Source organism: Camellia sinensis, chromosome 1 (genome assembly GCF_055761805.1).
Source record: "Camellia sinensis isolate YWXY chromosome 1, ASM5576180v1, whole genome shotgun sequence".
NCBI lineage: Eukaryota > Viridiplantae > Streptophyta > Magnoliopsida > Ericales > Theaceae > Camellia > Camellia sinensis.
Window position 1 is genome coordinate 139,581,408 of NC_138961.1, and position 23,390 is coordinate 139,604,797.

Consider the following 23,390-nt stretch of genomic DNA (forward strand, 5'->3'; position numbering starts at 1 on the left):
TTGTCAGCCTTGATCGAAGCCGTCGCCGGGATATCTTGACCCCGGTGCTTCAAATGTGGGCGCCAGGCCGGCACTGGGGCAGGGGTGTCTGTTGGATGCTCGGTGGTAAGCTCAGTGACTAGCTCGGCGGACGGGTCTGCCCGAGCTCTTTTACCGGCACGTCGAGTAGAGGGTTCTTGGCTGGATTGCCCAGAGGATTGAGTGGCGAGGGCGACCACAGCGCCACTAGATTGACCGGCGGCTGGCGACCGAGTTACTACGCTCGGCACCTCGGCGGATGTGGCGGTGAGCAGGTTCTTGATTCTGCTGCGCTTGGCCATTTCTTGTTCCTCGGTCAGGCGAATGAACGGAACGTCAGGAAGGGAAGGATCTGGAGGCGGCGAAGGAGCACGGAGGAAGTCAGTTACTCTACTCCGGCGCGGAGCAGAATACCTGTATGTCGGTGTGTAGCCAAGTAATTCGTTGCAATCTCGGCGAGGATACCGAAGCACGGTCCGAATTGCTTCAACGTTGGGAAATTGATAGTTGGCTTGCAAGGCTTGGATTGCTGCAAAGGAGACAAGAAAACCGGTTAGTTACAAGATAAAACGTTAAGCTAACCGAGCAAGTTTGAGTGGCTTACATGAAGAACCGAAGCCCTTGTTTATAAACCAGCCCGGGACCTCGGCTGTTTCGTAATTGCCCGACACCCAGAAAAAATCATCGTCGTGAAGATCTTTATCCGGGGTGCCGGTCACAATTTTTTCCTTGCCCGGTCTAATCTTCAAGTAATATGCTAAGCCGTCGCCGGTGTGGCCCATTGTGTATTGCCTTAGTATCTCGGCTAGACCTAAGTGGGTGCCTAGCCGATTGTTCAATTCGTGAATACCGTTGATAATTCTATAGGTATTGGTGGACACTTGGGTGGGTGCCAGCCCGGTGCGGCGAAGGAACTCGGTTATAAGAGGGTTGAGCGGGAAACGGAGGCCCCCTTCAACAATTGAGAGCACGGTGAAGGGACATTGGTCAACTCTTCCCCAGGGAGTGGTCTCCTCTTCAGCCAGTTCGAGATGAACATCGGCCGGAATGCCGTAATCCTCTCTGAAAGCAGCTAGTGCGGCCGGAGTATCCACTAGGAAGCGGAATTTCCCCATTTGTGGCCGGCTTAGTGTATCCCGGCTGAGGGCTTTGGCACTGGTTATTGGATGCTGCTCGGTCTTGAGAGCCTCAGGAATGACAGTGGTCCCCTTGGACTCTGCAGGAAAAGGATGCCAAGTGTTAAGTGTTAGCGCGGTCGCGCAAAAGGAGCTGGATTTTAGCTCGGTCATTAAGGGTGCCAAACCACCTCGGTTTCTATTCTATCTAAGGAGCCCGGTCGCCCAAGCAGACCAGATGTTAGCCCGGTTGAGCGACCAAGTCCTTTTGATTATCTCGGTTTTTGCTGGGTTTGAGACAAACATGTTATTTTCTCGGTCAGGTTGGTTTTTTGGATCAAAAGAGGACCAGGAGCCCGGTTCACCCCAGTTTTTCAGTGTTCTTCATGAAGATGAAGAACACCAAGAACAATGGAAGGTTAGGTGCAGATTCTACGACCTATGCCCTAATAGCTATGTTTTTGTGCCCTAATGTGTGCAATATGAAAGAAAATAGCAACAAAGTGAGGGTGGAATGACTTACCAGTGAAGGGCAGGACCTAATCCTTCGAGCACGAAGAATGGCAGCAAGTCTGGATGAAGATGCAAGAGCTCTGAGGTCGAATATCGAAGTGGCAGTAGGAAGATTTGGAGTTTGAGAAGGGCATGTATGTATAGGCGAAGGAGACCGCCCAAATTCAAATTCTGGCAAAAACGGCGGGTTGGCTGCCCGATGACCAATGGCAGCCCGCCACGTGTCCCCATTTATGGCTACGACAGGACAGAAGCGACGGGTTGCAAATACGATGAGCCAACCGAGCTACTTTCGATGAAGAGGATGTCAGCCGAGGAATATAACCAGGCAAGGTTGCAAACAATTATGTTAACTAGCCCGGTCGAGGTTCGGCGTCTTGAAGACCGGAGAAATGTTATCTCGGTCGAAGTGAGTAATCCCAGTCACGCTTTCGCGGACGGAATTAAGGGGCAATTGAGAGGGTGATTTATGATCTGGAGTTGGGCCGAGGTAGCGACCGAGCAGGTTGAGAGCCCAGCAGTTCATTGGGCCGAGATGATCGACTGTTCGCCCAGAGAAGGGCTGCCAAAACTTGGGCCGGGCAGAACTTGGGCCGAGTGCGTCCCGCCCCAGACTGTAAAGAAGCAGCTCGGTAAGGCAGTGCTCGGTCGGACCAGGATGCTCGGTCCGAGGTTAGCCGAAGCCAGACAAGCCGAGTGACCGGCGCCCGGAAAGGCGCGGTCGGCCGAGGTTACCGTTTGACCGGCATGAAAGCTGGCCACGGGGTGCTTCGGGCTAGGCTTTGCCGAGATGCCGCCTAGCCCGGTCCCCCCTTGGACTTTGCCAGGGAAGTGCTTGGGTATGAAGCATGGCACGGCGCAGCAACGCATAGGGCAGCTCGGCTGCCGAGCTCCAGCTCTGATGACAGGCAGTTGAGATTAGGTGATGATTGGCATGGTTTATGCTGACAGATGGGATAGCGGAGCCACGTGTCAGGAGCTGACTGGGAGTGGATGTGGGGCGCAGAGGGTATATACGCATGTCTGCGCCCCCCATACGGGACACACGAACATCTCTGTAAGGATTTCTTATACTCAAACACTCTCTCCCTTCTCTCTATCCATCCTAAGGTGTGTGCTAACTTGAGCGTCGGAGGGTTTTTCCGGCCACACACCGCCGGGTAGCTCACCGTTACTTGCTCGCAGGTGATCGGACATCGACGGAGCTCGGAAGAAAGGAATACGAGCTTGCCGGAATATTTGCTCCCCGTACAAGTTTATATCAATTTATCAATGATATGTATCATATGAGTTTCAAAAAATTAGTACTCAAATTAAGTCACCATAACATTTTTTATGGTGGAAATAATTTGCAATTTTCTTAAATTCAATAAAATTTAGTTATGAGAAACAAAATATTACAACGAAAAAAGAATAAAAATAATTATTTGGTTTACTAATCAATGAGGTAGAGGTCATGTATATATAATATGTTCATGATATGATTTAGGAAACAATACACACAAAGTAAGATTCCTATAATCAAAATAATTCCTATTCTAATTTCCATATTCAAACATAATATCTTGATTTCTATGTTCAACACTCATCCTCAAGCTGGTGTGAAGATATTCAACAAATGTAGCTTGTCAATGGAAGACTGGGGCAAAGTTGGTCCCATAGATTTTTTGAACATCTCTGCCAACTGTTGAGAAAAAGAGACAAACGATGGACGCACATTGGTAGTCCGAACCTTTCCTCGAATGAAATGTATGTCAACCTCGATATGCTAGGTATGCTCATGATGTACATAATCAGAGGATAACATAATGGTAGATTTGTTGTCGCAAAATAAAGAGGAAGGAACAGTCTCCTCAAAACCCAACTCTGCCAGAATAGAGCGGATCCAAAGAATCTCATGTGTCCCATGTGCCATACCCCGATACTCAGCCTCTGCAGAAGACCTAGAAATCACTGCTTGCTTTTTAAATTTTCCATGAGATAAGATGATCACCATAAAAAGTACAGAAGCTAGAAGTGGAACTCCGATCAGTCCTAGATCTTGCATAGTCTGCATCAGTGAAACAGGAGAGCCCAGATTGGAGACCAGCGGTAAAGAACAATCCCAAGCCAGGAGAATTTTTTAAATACCTCAAAATATGATGAACCCTATCAAGGTGCTCATTATGAGGTGCATGCATGAACTAACTCACAACACTAACTGCAAATAGGTCTAATGTTGGTCAAATAAATGAGGCATCCAACAAGACGGTGATACATGCTTGGGTCATCCAGTAATTTAACAAACTCTGATATGAGTTTGACATTAGGATCTAGTATCCTAAAGCAAGTCAAGGTTTCTTCCTTTGAAATAAGGAGATGCCCTCTCTTGAGCAAGCCACCTCAATTCCCAAAAAATATTTGAGACATCCCAAATCCTTAATATCAAAATTTTGGCCCAAGTCCTTCCTTACTTGACCAATGCTGATAGAGTCATCACATGTGAGAATAATATCATCTACATAAACTAACAGGACTATGCACTAACCTGCGGAATTCCAGCGATTGAAACAAGTGTGGTCGGAGTGGCATTGAACAAAGCACATAGATATAATAACATAACTGAAATGACCAAACCATGCTCGTGGAGATTGTTTCAGACCATACAAGGATTTGCGTAACCGGCACACTTTTTCTGAATACTCCCCCTCAGCCTGAAAATTGGGTGGAGGAGCCATGTAAACCGTCTCAAGAAGATCTTCATGGAGAAATGCATTCTTGACATCAAGCAAATGAAGATGCCAGGAATGAGATGCTGCAAGGGCGATAAGGAGACGTACAAAAGTAAGCTTGGTGATAGGGGCAAAAGTGGCACCAAAATCCTTGCTAGGAATCTGTGTGAAACTTTTGGCCACCAAGCGGGCTTTGTAATGGTCAATTGAGCCATCAACAAGGTACTTTATAGTGAACACCCATTTGCAACCAATTGTGCTTTGCCCAGGAGGTAAAGGTACAAGATCCCAAGTGTGATTCTGTTCTAAGGTCGCCATCTCAGTCTGCATAGCCGCTACCCATTTGGGATTTTGAAAGGCCTTAGATACAGAACGATGAATGGACTCTGACTCAAGCTTGCCAAGAAAAGAATGGTAAGAAGAGGAAACCTTGTCATAGGAAAGATACTGGGAAATAGGATGATAAGTACTACTCAAATAACTCAAACGATTTGGAGGATGTCTATCTCGATGTGGGTTATAATGAGGAGGTGGAAGAGAAGCTAAAGTAAAAGAGTTACCTGACTCAGAGATTGGAAGAAGGAAGGGGGACAAAGTACGTAGGTAACGGGAGTATACTTGCAATAGAGGAGGAGACAAAAGGTTGAGAAGGAGGAAGGGGGATAGCTTCATTCTCAACTTCGTCCAAAATGGTCACCAGGGTAACAGTGGAAGTAATAAGAGGAGAAGCCTGTAAAGAAGGGTTAGTACCAAAGAAAGAAAGATCCTCACAAAATGTAACATCCAAAGTGTGGCGAAAGTGACGAGACACAGGGTCATAACACCTATACCCTTTGGGCATGGAAAAATACCCTAAGAAGATACAACGAATAGATTTGTCATCTAACTTTGTGCGAGTAGGACTCTAATTTTGAAAAAAACAAGTACACCCAAAGATACGAGGTGAGAGTGGAAACATAGTGGTGGTGGGCATAAGGGTATGAAACGGAGTGAGTCCATGCAACACACGACTAAGGGTCCTATAAATGAGGTAAACAGCAATAAGGACAACCATATGCCAATAAGACTTGGGAACACCCATATCTCGAAGAGAACACCCATATCTCGAAGAAGACACCATACAACAGACATAATATGATGATTTTTGCGTTTATCAACACCATTTTGTTCAGGGGTCTGAGGACATGTAAGTTGTTGAATACCGGTTTGTTTAAAATGGGAACGAAATGGATTAGAAATATATTCCCCACCATTATGAGAACAGATAGTCCTAACAACTGCATGAAAATGAGTTTTAACCGTCTATAAAAATTAGACAAAAATGGGAAAGACGTCAGACTTACGACGAATTAGATAAACCCAAGTGCACCTAGTGTGATCATCAATAAAAGTCACATAATATCTTTGACCAGAAAAAAGCAGTGACAAGGGAAAGGTCCTAGACATCAGAATGTATAAGATAAAAACCACTCAGAGCACAAGTCATAAGGGGGATATAGCTAGCACGGGTATACTTAGACAACTCACAAACCACACAATGAGTGCCTGTACCACGAGGGTGAGAGGAACATTGCCTCAACTCAAGATGAAGTTTGAAGCAATGAGCCTTAACATGACCAAAAAAAAAAAAAAAAACCTAGTTGGAACAGGATTAATGGATATATTAGCAAAGGATGGATCAATCATGGTGGAAGAAGAGGGGCTAAGAAACACACAAAGATAGTAACACAGTCCAAGAAAAAATAAGAAGCCAGAAAAAAACTCAATGGCTTATCTAAATAGATGTTACTGAATAAACCCCGTAGCCCAAAAGAATAAAAGGACAGACAAAGGGGCTTAATATATCAATCCAATCACCCCAAGAAAGGGAGAAAAAAAAAAAAAAAAGCCACAGACCACCTAAAAAGACAGTCAAAGTACGTAAGACCAGAACAAAGTCTGGTTGGTAGCAACTAGAGCCTCGGTAAGGATATAGAAGGCCTACTGAGGTGAAGATAAGGAAGGAGAGGGGCTGCAAAGGCTGGGTTGAGGCTGTTGGAGGGAGAAAAGGAGTTGGAATGGGTTGTCAGAGGCTAGAGAGGAGAAAAAAGGTAGTCGGTGGTGATGGGTGATTGAGAGAGATGACTAGGGAGGCTCTGATACCAAAAAGAATTAAATAGATTATTTGCCTAACCAATCAATGAGGTAGAGGACATGTATATATAATATATTCATGATACAATTTAAGAAATAATATACACAAGGTAAGATTTCTATAATTAAAATAATTCCTATTCTAATTTCCATATTTAAACATAATATTTTGATTTTTATATTCAACAACGAATGTTAATGTTAAAAAAAAACCTAACAATATTTAAATAATAATAATAATATTCTGTGTGCATAAAAAAATTGACAAATAAATTTCAAGAAATTAATTAATGTAGTTAGATCAGACTATGAGGATGTTATCATACCTGGCTATGATGGAGAAGACAAAAGTGGCAACAGGAATGAGGTTGAGAAAGTTTGTAGCGTATGTCGCTGTAGTGTCTCTTAACCCATAGTAAAATAACCCCATAGCCATTTGTATCCTGCATCATGTACAGTAACACATACAAAAAATGAAGAGCTAATGCTTTGTTTATTTCAGCAAAAAATATTTATTTATAGGAAACACGTTTTCATATTTTTAGCAATAACCTTAAAACCAAGATACTAATATTAGTATTAGTGGTGATATTTGATGAAAGGGTTAATCAAGAACTAGAGAGAGAGAGGAGAGAGATATTAGAGAGAAATTCTCAATTCAATTCAATATATCCAAGTCAGTTACAAATGATGTGATACTCATCTATTTATATGATACACTATCTAACACATGTTATGCACACGACACTACATCATACTCCCTCTCTTAAGAAAAGCCATGTCCTCAAGTAAAGACAACAAAATAAAACCAATACTAGACATGAAAGACACAAAAAACCAAAGTACAAGATGACAACTTTTCAAGGAACTAGTCTACAAAGATAGAGGCATCATGAATGGAAGAGGCATCCGGAAAGTAGGGTACAAGGTGTTGGACGTTAAAGGTGTTAGAGAAGCCTAAATGAGGTGGTATATTGACTTTATAAGCATTGTCGTTGATCTTGCTCAACACCTCACAAGGTCCCACATTCTTGTCACTCAACTTAGTGTAGGTTCCATGGGGATATCTCTCTTTGCTCAATACCACCCACACAAGATTCCCTACTTCAAACACCACTCTTCATCTATGCACATCACCGGCCACCTTATACCTCACATTAGACCTTTCAATTTGGGCCCTCACTTGAGAATGAATGCTTTTCATAAATGTGGCCATTTCCTCCGCCTTAACGCTTCCTCTCCGTGAGAGTGGCAAAGGCACCAAATCAACCACACTTGAAGGCCTTGTCCCATAAACTACTTCAAATGGAGAAGTATTTATGGTGTGGTTGATAGATGAATTGTAAGCAAATTCAGCCAAATGAAGGATGTCATCCTAACTCTTGGGGTGATCCTCCACAAGGCACCGTAACAAGTTGCCAAGGCTACGGTTCACGACATCCATTTGATCGTCGGTTTGCGGTTTGAATGTAGTACTAAAATTTAAGTCCGTGCCAATTTTCCTCCACAAAGTTCTCCAAAAGTGAGCAAGGAACTTAGCATCTCTATCGGACACAATAGAAGTAGGCACCCCATACAACTTGTAGACTTCCTTGAAGAAAAGATTAGCAATGTTTATAGCATCGATGGTCTTCTTGCAAGGTATGAAATGTACCATCTTGGAGAAACGATCCGCCACTACCATGATAGAATCACTCCGCCTTTGAGTATGAGGGAGGCCCAACACAAAGTTCATACTAATGCACCGCTAAGGAGCATCCAACATCAGTAAAGGTAGATATAGCCCCGCATTAATGGCAGTCCCCTTGTTTCTTTGACAAATTTGACAACACTTCACATGACTTTGCACATCCTTGGTCATGCCCGGCCAATAATAAACATCTTGAAGCAACCCAAGGGTCTTGTCCTTATCAAAATGCTCCATCTTATGATGCTCAACCAACAAATGTGCCCTCAAGGAACAACTAGGAACACACAGCTTAAGGCCATGGAAGAGGAATCCATCCCTTATCATGTAACTTGGATAAGCCATCCTATCCCCTCTTTGCAAAGCATCAAAGATCTTGGAAAAGTAAGGATCACTTGCATAGAATGTGCGAAATTCATCAAAACCCACAACTTCATTTTTCATTTCAATCAAGAGAGTCATTCGCCTACTCAACCCATCAGTCACCTTATTAAGAACCGCCAATTTATGGCACAAAGAGAATGTGACTTGTTGCAAGTAGGCCACCCATTTGGCATGGCGCTTGTTAAGATGGGATTGACTATTGATGTACTTGAGAGCTTCATGATCAATGTTGAGCACAAACTCTTTGTATGCAAGATAGTAGCTCCAATGCTTGATGGCTTGGATAATGGCATAAAATTCCAAGTCATAAGTGGAATACTTGAGCTCAGCCCCATTTAACTTTTCACTAAAGAATGCAATGAGCCATCCTTCTTGGCTAAGAATGCCTCCAATACCCAATCCCGATGCATTACAATCAAGTTCAAAGGTCATGTCAAAATCCGGTAATGCCAAAATTGGAGCCTCGGTAAGCAGCTTCTTCAAAAGATGGAAGCTATCGGCGGTTTCCTTGCTCCACTCAAAAGCTTTAAGCCTGAGAATGTTGGTCAAAGGGGCAGCGATGGTACTAAAGTTGCGGATAAATTGCTTATAGAAAGTGGCCAAACCATGAAAACTCCGTACTTCTTGGATACTAGAAGGAATGGGCCATTCCACAATTTCTTTGACCTTCTCCACATCCATAAGCACCCCACGAGAAGACACAACATATCCCAAGAAGATGACTTGGTCCACGGCAAAGGTGCCCTTTTTAGTGTTGCCAAAGAACTTGTCTTGCCTCAAAAGCTCAAAGACTTGCTGAAGCTGGCACAAATGCTCTTCCAAACTTCGGCTATAGATTAAGATATCATCAAAGTAGACCACGACACACACTTCCAAAAGTGGTTGCAACATTTGTGTCATCACTCTCATAAAAGTACTCGGAGCATTGGTAAGCCCAAATGGCATCACAAGCCACTCAAATAGACCATGAGGCGTTTTAAAGGCCGTTTTCCACTCATCATCGGGCTTGATGTGGATTTGATGATAGCCACTTCTAAGATCAATCTTAGAAAACACCTTTGATTAGGCAAGGCAATCCAACATATCATCCAATCTTGGAATTGAAAAGCGGTACTTGATTATTGATTGCACAGCTATCCATACACATACGCCAAGAGCCATCTTTCTTAGGTGTCAAAAGTGCCAGAACACCACAAGGGCTAAGGCTAGGCCAGATATACCCTTTAGCCAAAACTACTTTTACTTGCCGTTGCAACTCCTCTTTTCCTTTGGAGACATACGATAGGCCAGTTTGTTTGGAAGCACAGACCCGGGTACCAAATCAATACGATGTTGAATGTCCTGTATAGGAGCCAAATCGGGAGGAAGTTCTTGGGGAAAGGCATCGGAATACTCTTCTAAAAGAGTAGCCACCTCAACCTTTTGTGTAGAAGCACCCGTGTGTATAACCAGAACCAACACCAATACAATGCCAAAATCCCGACTCTTTTCCATAAACTCCTTGGAAGCAAGCAACGTAGTGGCACTAGTAGATGATTTGGAAACATCCTTGGAAGTAACCTTTTCCTTCATGGAAAGCAAGGTAAACCGGATATCATTCTTGACAACGGTGTAGGTGTTCCATTTGCTATCATGCAAAGATTGCCGATCATATTGCCAAGGTCACCCAAGTAGAATGTGACAAGAATCCATAGTCACTATATCACACCATGCCTCATCAAAGTAATTTTGCCAGATAGAAAATGAAACCAAGCACCGTTTGGTAACCTTGATCTCATTGCCTTTCTTGAACCAAGATAGAGAATAAGGATGGGGATGTTCCTCCACCGGAAGATTAAGTTTGTCCACCATTTCTTGAGAAACTACATTCTTACAAGTTCCACTATCAATGATCATATTACAAACACGGCCACCAATGTTGCAAGTAGAATAAAAGATATTGGTACGCAACCAATCTTCTTAGCTCTCTAGTTTTGGTGAGAGAAGAGTCTTCTGCAAAATAAGAGTAAGACCCTCTTCTTCATCACTATCTCCACCAATTGTCACATTACCCGAAAGATCAAAGATTGGAGCATCTTTAAACTCACCATGCTCCTCAACTTCTTCAATGAGAAGTGCCTTGTTCTAGTTATTACCCATGTTCTTGCGGCAACCAGAAATCTATGCCCTGGTTCACCACACTGAAAGCATTTGAATGTCCCACCTTGTGGTGTATGTTGGTTTCCGGAAGCACCATTAAAGCGAGGAGCTTTAAAGGAGGAAGCACCCTTATCCACAAACTTGGAATAAGGATTAACTTTGGCAAAGCTAGGAATGGAAGGACCAGGTCTAAAACCACCTCGGAACCCTCCTTGGGAATATTGTCCTATTTGGGAAGCACGACGACTTTGTTGCTTCTCCACGGCGAAGGCCCGATTAGAAGCTTCGGAAACACTATATAATGTGTGCAAGGCAAGAACATCTTGGATGGAAGATTTCAAGCCGCTCACATAGCGGGCCACCCGTTGCTCCTCACTTTCACTTTCACTTTCACTTTCACTTAAGTCAACCTGTGCAATGAGTTGATATAAGGCTTTCATGTAGTGATTCACACTAGCATCTTGCTTGAGAACGTGAAGGCGTTGATAAACACTTTAGAGGTAGTTGAATGGTAGAAAATGGCCCATTAACTTCTTTTTCATTTTCTCCCAATCATGGATTTTTTCATTTCCACATCGGTGACGGTTGAGTTGAAGTTGTTCCCACCAAGCGGAAGCTCTCCCCTGCATCCGAATAGCCACAAGTTTAACTTTCTTTTCAACGGAGACCTCTCCATAGTCAAAGATCTGCTCAATGGTGTTGAGCCAATCGATGAACGCATTGGGATTGAGGCTTCCATGAAATTTGGGAAGTTCAATCTTGATATTGTTCTCCCATTTGTGTTCCATCCTACCCACATCCGTTCGACACCATCGTAGGGCCCAAAAGATATTACCAAAAGAATGATAAGTACCACCTTCGGTTTCATCTGAACTATCACTACCCTCGGTAGGAGGTAGGAGACGTTGCACCGTCTCGGTTAACGCGGCAATTTGCCGTCTCATCTCGGCCATCTCATTTCTTGGATACGGAATCCCATTACCCCTAACATGATCACCCAAATCCGGGACATAAGCCCTACCACAGCCACCCGAACGACCACAACCTCGATTAGCCATAACAACAACCCAATATGTTCCCAAAATAGTCCAAATATACAAATTTCGGATAGCTCAATGCCAAACCCAATTCACATATTAGTATAACTCAGTGTAACTATCAACTCATAGCAATGTGAAGTCTCAAATATTCAAGAATCAACAAGATTATAATATCAAGAATTGATTCAAACAGTAACCCAATCTGTATACGGAATTTGAATAGCCCAAGAATTGAAACAAAAATTGAAAATACCTGTGTAGAACCAGAGTACAGAACTACAGATTAAGAATTGAAAAGCATCCCAGTCGCAAGCGACAATGAGCCTTGAATCCAAGAAGTCGCACTGTGGCACTAGATCGAATCACGAAATCGACTGTATCGATGTCAAATCGAAATCGATCTGCCCACCAAGGTTCTTGAGACGACTCCCAGCGAAGAACCCAGGCGAAGATTCAATTACTGAACTTGAATCGAAAGTTCCAATGCTGGATCGACAGTGAATCAGCGAAGCCAAATTCATAGTCGAACCCACAACTCAAATCACAATGGTGAATTGTGATGATGGATTGAAATCTGGACTGGATATCGATTTCAGCTTTTGAATGAACTCAGGTTCTACGACCGAGAGCCAACTCCAATTACAATTCCATTTGAAGCAAAAATGAACCAGTTTCAAAATCGCCAATCAACTTAGGGCTTCAATTTGATCTATAATGACGATCCCACCAGATTGAGGTTTCGAAGATCAGGCTAGTTTTGAGGTAATGGTCTGTGATAATCAGTAGGTTAGGATCTAAATCTTGATGCTCTGATACCAAAATGATGAAAGGGTTAATCAAGAACTAGAGAGAGAGGAACTTAGGGAGAGATCTAAGAGAGAAATTCTCAATTCAATTCAATATATCCAAGTTAGTTACAAATGATGTGATACTCATCTATTTATAGGATACACTATTTAACACATGCTATGCACACGACACTACATCAATATTAACTTGTGAGATAAACTTAAAGCTTGCCAAGGTATAATTGCCCACATACTATACTACCAATCATAGAGGCAGAGATTTCGACTATCCACTGTGGCCTTACTATAATTCTTGAGAAAAGCTGGATGGACATGGAAATTGAACTGGACTGCACCGAGGCAATCTAGCTAATTCAAAATGAAGTTCAACAGAACTGCTCTTTCAAAGCACTCATTGAAGATGCCAAATTTCTACCTGGACAAACAAATTGTGTTCTTAAGCATATCCATCGCGAGACTAACAGATGAGAGGATGCCTTAGCAAAAACCCATCTGAAGCACTTAGGCCCCTCCTGGTAGCAGATATGGTGGGAACTGTGTATGAGAGGATATAGTCTCTCTTGATTGTTTATTTCTTTGTTGTAAAACTCTGTTTATTTCAATTCCAAAGCAACAATATATATACGCGGACAAATATATATATACATGACTAGCTATATAATTTTTATGCATAAATTACAAAATGAGAGGTTCAATCCATGTTAACTTGTGAGATAAACAAATTAAGTTTGATTTTCTTTGAAACTTGTATTTATTGAGTATATCTTGTACTCAATTCGATAAGTTAGCCTTCAATGGGTTGAAACGTAAACTTTTAGTCAAAACAAGGAAGACAAATGTTATGTATTAGCTTCAAAAAGGCATACAATATACTCGATTATTTGAGAAAAAGGCCAAATCCGTCTCCATCCCCTATTTCAAACCACCTCTCTGTCTCTCTTGCCTCCCAGAAAATGATGCTGAGCAGAATAGTTCAACTTGTGACCCACTGTGATGGAACCTTTCCAAGAATATGGACCTTCCAAACTATTGGTTTGTAAAGAGATGTAATTGTATCAAATGTTAAAGAATTTTAACACACCCACATCCAAAATGTACTAGGTCACACCAAATTGTTCTGGCTCTTTCAGTAGCCAATCATGTTATGGAATAGATACGTATAATGTCACTGGACCACAAGGGTTTCGATTGTTACTGCTCTCAAAAATTAGTTGAATTTTACATATACGTGTGCATGAATGGAGCCACAAACATTCGAGTGAAGTCTCTTCCATTCGAAATTTCAAACATTTTACTCTTAGCTGAAATGAAAGTCCTCCAAATTTTCTAAGTTCATTTTTAAAAAATAAAACATTAACCAACCAAATCTTTATTGAAACTAAAGAAATTGTTCAAACTTCTTGTACCAATTTAAATGTAATACAAAAGTTTAATGAAACACAAATCATATTTAGAAGAAAATTTAGAACAATTTTTATTTTTTTAGTAATTTGTTAAAACTTTAAGTATATAGTATAATTTTGTCAATTTGTTATGAATGTCTTATTGTGACATATGGTCATCATCTGCTGAATTCTATATAAGCCAAAAAAAAAAAAAAAAAAAAAAAGTTGTGGAAAATAGAAAAAAATTATTTGATAATTTAAAAGAAAAAAATTAAAAGAACTCATTATTTTCATATCATTGTATCTTTTCCATAACCAAGGTTTTGGATTGGAGGGTACTGTTCGGACCCGTGGGATCCACCACGGGTCTTATTTTGATAATTTGAACCGTTCATTTTGTCGACCACTTTGTATATTTCATCCATGCAAAAAATTAGGTCTATCCATAACTAAAACTTGTTCAATTTATTGCGTTTGTCATCAAAAAAGTATATGATTTATTTTTAAAAATATAATTGTCGTCTATTTTTTTTTTCTTTTTTGTGTGAAAAACACGGTAAATTAAATATGTTACGATTGTCAGATGACCTAATTTTTTGTATGAATAAAATACACAGAGTGCTTAACAATAGGAATGGTTTAGATCATTAAAACAAGGCCTGCGGTGGACTCCACAGGCCCAAACAAGGTCCTCCAGTCTAGATTTTGAACTAGAGTGGATCTACCTCCATTTTTTAAAATTCAAAAATATTTTGATGTTTATTTTTAATAAACTAGATTATATTTTTTCTCAAAACAAGAAAAAGAAAAAAAAAAAGAAAACAAACACATGAACATTTATTAAAATACATTTTTGGGGAAATTAAAAAAAAAATCCAAAATTTGACCCTGTTAATAAAATAAATATGAAATTTTAATTTTTTTTTAATTTAAACCTTAATCATTTAATTTATTTTCAATTTAAACCATTCGCTTATTTTTATTAACGGTATTTTAATTATTAAGCTTAATAAAGTGTACATAAAATATCTAAAATATCATTTTTTGTTAACTTTAAAAATAAATCAAAATATTAAAGTTTAAATTAACAAAATTCGAAATTCAAAATTCAAAATTTTTTTTTTGAGGCATTTTTTCATAAATCTCTTTTCACTTATTTATGTTCCATTTAGTCCATATTATTTTCTTATATTCTAATAAGCCTTATGAGTGACATAGTTACCAAAATACCCCTAATAATATTCACATTTACAGTATAAATGCTCCGTGATGTGAATGTCACACTATCAATATGAATGTTCACACCATCAATTATTTTATATGAGATTAAACATTCATCTAAACTTAAAATAAATAAATAAATAACCAAAATTAAAAAATAAAAAATCCCACCATGCAGTAATCAAAGTCCATTAATTATTTTATATGAGATTTAAGCGTTGTTCAAGTGATTATATTTCGAAGTTTGCAGCACAAAATTTAATACTTGAAAACATGTTGAAGGGCTGGAGTGTATTACTTACTGACTTGTAACATCTTAGCGCATGCACACGAAAAAAACAAAACAAAAAAACAATTTTATTTAGAGATAAATAGTAATAAATAAACAAACAAACAAATATGGCTTACCCGGTTAATGCATTCATGAAGAGCCAGAAGGCAATTTTCCAAGTCAATTTCTTTTCTTTGCCTCTGCAATAAGGGCACCATTCTTAATTAATTTAATTATCAACATCTATAATATTAATTAATGAACAAACAGAATTAATTAAAATGTAATCATGATGAGAAATTACTATTACTATTACTATATTACTAACAAAACAAAATAAAAAAGAATTAAGCAAACCTTTCACAGAAGAAAGCGAAAGGAACAACACAGATAGCACCCACGACATGGCGGTAGGACATGAGAGCAAAAATGAAGGTGCCCTCGATGAGAATAACCCTAGATAACAGTTGGAGTCCCGTGGCGAACACTTGCACCATTAGCATGCTCAACATTTCTCTTGAATCCCATACCCATTTCTTCACTTCACCACTACTAAACATCTTCCTGTTTCTGTGTCTCAAGAAGAGAAGAAGACGCCGATCAAAAAAGAAGATAAGACTCAGAACCTCTCAAGTCTGCAAAATAGACAATTTTGTATCGTGAGAAAGAGAAGACTGTTTTGATTAATTGACAGCTCTGTTTGGCAAATGGTTTTGGGATATTTTTTTGGTTAAAATTTTTCAAAGATAAAGTAAGTTAAAATAATTAATAAAATAAAATTTCACATTAAATTGATAATCATTTTACTTTTTTGTTTTTATAAACATTAAATCCAATTATAAAATAAAAATTAAATTATTTTTTCAAACACAAAAATTTTAACCTACAAAATAACTAAAAACTAAAATAACATATTAAAATAACAACTTTTCAAACACTCACGCTGTAAAACACAAGTGAATGTGAAAGTGTGCATGTGATGAGATGTGGGACTTTGTACATCTCATGAGACACGAAGACGGTTACAGCTACTATATAATTGTATCTACTACTGATCAAGTACGGATGAAACACAAAATTAACCACTCAAAAATTATTAGTTCAACACATATTCTCCATTGAAAAATTATCTTGTCTTCTATAAATTTACACGTCTTTTCAATTTTATTAGTTTTTTTTTTTTATGTAATATATAAGAGAAAAAAATAAAAAATAATAGGTATATAAACAATAGAATTATAAAGACATACTAAGTAACATATGTGGCAAACCTATATAATAATTTTTCATACCTCACACTATACAAATTTAATATATACAATACAACCACTCACGTTAAAAAAATTTGAGTGGATAAGTCTAGATTATGAGACTTATTAAGTATGAATACTCTTTCCCTTCATTTGTTTATTTATTTACTAGAGTAATTCATGTGCTATGTACGGTTTCAAATAAATAATTAATAAATAATTTCAAAATTATACAGTAAAAAAAATAGATTAATTAATTTTTAACTATTTTTATCACATTTTCACTTATGTATTTTTTTTAACACTTCTAAATAACAAATACATAAATTACAATGTAATTAGTAAAAATTAAATAAAAAATATGGTAAGTTATAAAATTGCACTTTTTTATTTTTATTTTTAGAAACAAAAACTACATTATTATTTTCTAAGAGTTTCATAATTTTAATTTGTCATATATTAAATTCATATGATGATATCGCAAACTATATATAATAATTACCCTCTTTTTTTTTCTTTTTTTTCTTTTTTTTTCTTCTTCTTCTTTGTTTTTTTTTTTTTTTTTTTGTTTTTTTTTTTTTTTTTTTTTTGGGAAATTCAATCTAGCAAAATTTGTTTAAATCAAAATATTGAATAACAAAATGAAAATGACAAACAATAAATTACCAATGACTCTTATCCTTTTGTCCTTCATAAAATCAGCATTTACTTACCAAGTGCAACTTCTAGATTTTCTCGCACTTCCTAACTTTGACAAGTCACATTGGGCCCTTTTCTTGTTTTTCCCCTCTCACCCATCTCGTGACTTTCACGACCCCTATCATCTAACATTTTTTCTGCTAGACATTTTAACTTCTCTTTGTCAGTGGTCCTTGCCTTGTCACCACCATTTTATGAAACCCCTATGTAACAATCTGTTCTGGGTAACCGCTCGAGTGGTCAATGTGCCCAATTGCCCTGTCTTGAGCGTATCGCTGGACGAATATGGGAATGGTTTTTTGGGTGTCCACGAGCCTGCCATTTTTCGAGTTGGCAAATGTGGAAAAACATGGTTTTGGGTCCACAAGTCCGTTGTTTCAGGAGTCAACAAATGTACAAGGGGAAGGTTTTCGGTGCCAATCGCCCCTCTGTTTTTTTTAGAGTCGGCTAATGTTGGAATATTTTCTGTATATCAATCTATATATGTATATATATGGTTTGCGGCTCTTGCTTGGGACGTCATAGCATATTTACCACCCCATTGTTCAATTGAGACTAGTTGTTGGTATTAAGCATCTTATATCATATTTTAAAAAACTTGGATATATTTCATTTGTGGCAAGGCATGATCATTTGTGTTTCGATTAATTATATAACTCGTTAATGGTATCTCCTAGTGGGCAAGCGCTCATCCCAAAAACTAACAAATTTTCAAGAGATAATGCTACGGCGCTACCAAAGTGAATTGACTAAGGATGAACTTTTGGATGGAAGCATGGAGGTTCTGTGAATGTTATATGTTGAAGCCTTAGGCTACTTTTGTTTGGAGTTAGACCTCCATTTTTTTTTTTTTTTGGGTGTGTGTGTGTGTGTGTATTCAAGGACACTCCTTGAAAAGATGTTGCCTTAGTGTATAAATATATATTGTTTATTTATTTTCTCTTAGCTTTTGAACAGTTGTACTTATTTCAAAAATGTAATTAAAGAATGATGTAATCACATGACTTGTTCAAAAGGAAAGAGATAACATATGAAACATGTAACAGATTTAATTAATGGTTAACTTGTCTATATTAATCGAAATATTCCTGGAATACTATTGTGGATTGATGACAGAAATTGCGGGGTGTTACAAATTGGTATAAGAGCTAACCGGGTTGTATACCAAGAGCTCGAGGGATTTGGCTTATACCATAATAGGTTTATCATGTTGAGATAGGACGTTAGTACCCTATATGTTATGTGTTTATGTGTTTTCGTGATTATGTGGGTATGGGGTCAAGTTTCTAGGATACGACTTGTGTCCATTACACTTATCAAAATCCCTTTGGAAAGGCACATGATCAATGCTTTTTCTACTTGAAAGTCCTTGAACGTCATGGGACATGTGGCTATCTTACGAGCATAATGCATATGTACTCAGTGTGTTTATGTGCTTATGTGGTTTGCCTTATGTGTAATGAATATGAATAGAATTGTGATTATTCAAGTGTGACGTATGGGTTAACGTGTGAGTATATGAATTGCACGTTAATCCTACTCTACCTTTACTCTTATATAGGATGTATGAACGTGGCAGAGGCCGTGGTAAACCTCACCGGGCAGTTGGGGTATTCTGGCCCAACAAGATCTCCCTCTCCAAGGAGAAGAGGTAGGACAAAACAATGATGTCGCACCTCCATCCCAAGATGTAATGGGGGCACTAGCCTGAGGAATGGCTAGACCTCTTCGAGAGTCCATGGACATACTTCAAGCTGAGCAAGTGGTTAGAACAGTGGAGGGAGAAACTAGAACCTCCTTTTTGAAGAAATAGTTCTTCCGTTCTAATCCCACTGAGTTTACTGGCGGACCCGATCCTATGAAAACCAATGAGTGGCTAGAAGAAATAGTCAAATCTTTTGAAATCCTAGATATCCACGAGGGAGAACTCTCTGTAGACACCCCATTTTTGACCGACCTTAAGACTCAAACGTCACCGATTGAGCGCTCGGTGATGATGCATATTGTGCTCATTCTAAGGTTTCAGAGTCGCGGCTGCAAACCTTGCCTCCGAACTTCGGGACTCTTTTGTGCTTTGCCTCGATTTGCGAACCAGGTCCTGTTTTCTCTATTTTCTCTTCCCGAAGGGAGGGAGAGGTCTCGTAGACCATCTCTCAGTGGCCGTAGGCTACGTTTCATGGCCGTAGGCCATTTTTTTCCCGTTTGGAGATCAGTTTCCGGTTTTCGGAGTCGTCGGCCGTGTGCCTTGGTTCGGGAGCGCTTAACTACCTCCGTTTGCTCCGGTTTTTGGCAAACACCTTGTTTCCTCTTTTTTGAGGGACACTGTGGCCCGAGAGACCACCTTCATGGTCACACGCCACTTTCGGTACCTAACAGCCTATTTTCAGGGCCCCAAGCCGCGTGTTTTGGCCCCCGAACCCTTGTTTTGCATCAGTTAGGGTTCATTTTTGGAATGGACCCTATTTTCATTGTTAGGAAGGTGGTACTATAGTGGGAGGCCATCAATTCTTTTGGAAATTATTTTCTCTCTCCTCCAGTCGGTTTTCTTGACAGAAAGCTGGTTTTTCTCACTTTTGGGCCATAATTTCTGGTCTCCCATACCACCATTGTGTTGTACTCATTTGGGAGGCCACCAATATGGGTAGGCCGACTAGCTTTTCTTCCTGACCCTTTTGAACCTTGCTAGAAAGCTGGTTTTTCTCACTCCTAGGCCACATTTTCTAGTCTCCCACCATACAGCTTTATTCTACTCATCTGGGAGGCCACCTTTCTGGTATGGCCGACCAGCTTTGCAACTTGAACCTTTTGAACCCTGGTCGGCTGACCAGGGCAAGTGGCCGGCCGACCACTTGAACTGGTCGGCCAACCATCTCCTTTTTGGCCTTCTTAAGTTGCATACAACTGTGCCAGCTATGAGGCATTTGCTCCGGGTTTGACCCTTTTGTTTGGCTTCTTAAGGAAGTTTGGCTTTTTTTGCTTAGCTTCTAGGAGAAGCTTGACCTTTTGACAAGCTTTTTGAGGAAGCTTGACCCCTTTGGTTTAGCTTCCTCAAGAAGCTTGACCCTTTTGTTTAGCTTCTCTTAGAAGCTTGGCCCTTTTGTTTGAGGCTTCTCCAAGAAGCTTTGGACATCCTCTTCTATAAAACCAACACTCCTCTCCACTTGTAAGGGTTGAGCATTTTGGTCTCAAGATATATACACTCCTCCATATATCTCTACATCCCAAGCCTCCAAACTCCATTATTCTTGGCCATTTACACTACACCTCCTAGCACAACACCTCCACCATCCATCCAAGCACCTTTCAGCTGATTTTCAGAGGTTGAAGACTCACTATTTTGGTCCAAAAGCTGCTGGCCTTCTTCTCTTCAAGGGTAAGTCTCCATTTCCCCCATTTTGACATTGTTTTGCTCCATAGTTTAGCCCTATTTGCAAGCATTTTTGGACTTCGACATAAACTAAAAAAAGTCTTTTTTTGAGCTCCTCTTCAAGTTTTTTCAAGGTCATTTTTCTGTTCGAGGTCACCTTCCCCCTTGCATGCTTCATTTCCTCATGTTTTGAGCCATGCATTTGAGCATTTGCATTGGCCTTGGTTTGGCCTTTTTGCCACTGAAATTCAATGGATTTTCAGTGGCTTAAATGTGTCTTTGAGCTTCAAAATCATAGAAGGGTGACCCTATCACCCCTTGTTCTCTTTACTAGCTTTATCAACCTTCCAAAGGAGCTCCATTTTGCATGCTTTGAAGTCTTGTTTCAGGCCATTATTTGTGAGTTTTAAGGTCTGGCTTAGCTCCGTCCAGAGCCCTTTTGGCCATATTTTGTGTCCCTCATGCATGTGTAGAGCAATTATCCTCAAGGCCTTTCAAAGGGACCTTTCATTGCATGCTTCATTGACCCATTTCAGGCCCTTTTCAGTGAGTTTTAGGGCTGTCATAACCTCTTTCTAGAGGTAGTTTTCCCACTTTGTATGTCCATCATGTATGTGTAGAGTAATCCACCTCATGGCCTTCCAAAGGAACACTTCATTCTTGCATGCATTGACTGAGTTTCAGTAGTTATTTGGGCATATTTTGGTATGGCATACTTCTTTTTTTGGCTGGTTCGGTGAGCCCTCATGTGCTTCACATACTTGTAGTGTAAATCATGGTTCACTAGCTTATTTCGCATGCTTTGTTGACCCTTGATTTTAGCTCTTTTTGGCCTTGCCTTAAACTGATTTTGTGCATATTTTGAACTGCCTTAGCCCTGTTTTTGGGTCTTGTGGTTGAATGATGTTTGTTTTGCATGCTTGTAGTTCAATACCCATGCTTAATTTTAAGTTTTGAGGCTCATTACATACATATACTAAGGTGTGTTCATGTTTTGGGTCCATTATATATCATATTTCAGAGCTTTTTTGAATGCCATATTGCCATGTTTGTACTCTTTAAATGTGTTTGAGAGTCGGACTTGTATGCCTTGTTTTCGGACCATTGAATGAGCTCCATTTTGTCACATTCTGAGCCATCATTTTAGGCCATTTCCCCACTGTTTCAGACCTGCTTAGGGTCTATTTGGGGTTGGTTTTGCCTTCGGTGCATTGCTTTGGGTACCTCTAGTGTAACGCACTTCACTAGTTTCGGTACCTGGGCCCCCTAGCTTGCATTGTGTGCCATATTTGCATGTTTCGGGACCATATTTTATGCCATTTTAGAGCTGTGTCATGTGTCATTTTATGCCATGTTTGATCCTTTACCATGCTTTGGTAGAGTGACATTTGATGCCATAGGATCGGTCCCTTGCATTGTGTATGTTTGCATGTGTTTCGGTTGTCTCATTTCCATCATGGCCACTAATGTGAGTGTGGCTGAGGTCCACTCATATTGGTGTAAGTCCATCTTGCATTGTGTATGCCATGTTGCAATGTGTTGTGCATGTTATGTTGTTAGCATTGTGTATGCCATGTCATTCCTCGCATTGTGCATGCTAGGTTGTTAGTCGCACTGAGTATGCCATAGTTCATGAGCATTGTGCATGCCATGTAGTGTTAGCATTGTATATGCTAGGTGCACGTTTGCATTTTCATTCCTTGCACGTTTACGTCATTCAGTGGCATTGCATCTAGTTTGCATGTTAGAGTTACATTCATGCATGTCATGCATATTGCATTGTGTTTGGAGTAGGGTGTAGTCCAAACACGGGAAACGAGGGATGTTTCGTACTCCAAGTGATGACTCGTGCTTCGATTCTCGGCCGCCGACACTCTTGACTATCCATGATAGAGTCGTCGGCTTTAGTTGCTTATATGTGCATTCATGTCCCATTGAGCCGTGTAATTCGACTCCTCGGCCATTATGCATCGAGATGTGTGATTAGTGATACGAGGATCAAGGACTACACTCCCTAGAGCTTGTGCAATGATAGGGAGAATGGTCATGCACACATTTGTTGAAAATACATTGCTCTTTTTCTCTCTTGCCTTTGTTGTAGAAAAAAACAGAATCCAGGGGCAGAAAGTGGTCGGCCGACCAGCTTTTCTGGCAGGCCAACCACCCTTTTGGGTTTCTCCTACAAAAGGTGGTCGGTGGGTGGTCTCCATAGCCAAGGGTTGGTCGGCAGCCCTCCCACAGTCTTCCAGGGTGGAGTTTCAGCATCTTGGAGCTTTGTGCAAGTTTCTGAAATCAATTGCACACAAAGGCGAGATGAGACATCGCGATGGATTTCCCGACGAGGCGGCTCGAGCATGCATGCATCCATTGTCATCCAAAACAGAGCCGAGGCAGTCACATTCATTTAGTTTACATGCTTACTTAGCTAGTTTGTTAATTAGTTAATGTTGTGTAATAATTAGCTGTAGTCCGTTATTCATTTGGTTTTGTATTATTCGGACCCTCCGAGCGAGGGCAATTGTGTAATAAGTGTGCGTGTGTGTGATGTATGTCTTCCAACCCCACGTCTTTCTCCCTTTTATTTACCAGCTTATGATGGTTAGATTAGGGCATGTTTCAATTAGCATACTTATGCTTGCATGTTTTGC

General features: G+C 39.9%; 1 protein-coding gene across 5 annotated transcripts in view; it reads right to left on the minus strand.

Annotated features, from left to right (window-relative positions):
• LOC114266186 (WAT1-related protein At3g30340) overlaps positions 1–16,448 on the minus strand; it is a 49,472-nt gene extending 33,024 nt beyond the window's left edge. Inside the window, exons 1-4 of one of the 5 annotated variants that reach the window (XM_082885313.1) lie at positions 16,369–16,448; positions 15,784–16,061; positions 15,564–15,626; positions 6,817–6,933 (exon numbers count right to left, since the gene is read on the minus strand). In XM_082885313.1, coding sequence (XP_082741439.1) covers positions 6,817–6,933; positions 15,564–15,626; positions 15,784–15,986 — 383 coding nt within the window. In that variant the 5' untranslated portion in view covers positions 15,987–16,061; positions 16,369–16,448. Of the gene's footprint in view, positions 1–6,816; positions 6,934–15,563; positions 15,627–15,783; positions 16,151–16,368 lie in introns of those variants that run through there. The other 4 variants (XM_082885312.1, XM_082885322.1, XM_082885324.1 and 1 more) reach the window with 4 other exon arrangements.
• Between the last annotated feature and the right edge of the window lie 6,942 nt (positions 16,449–23,390).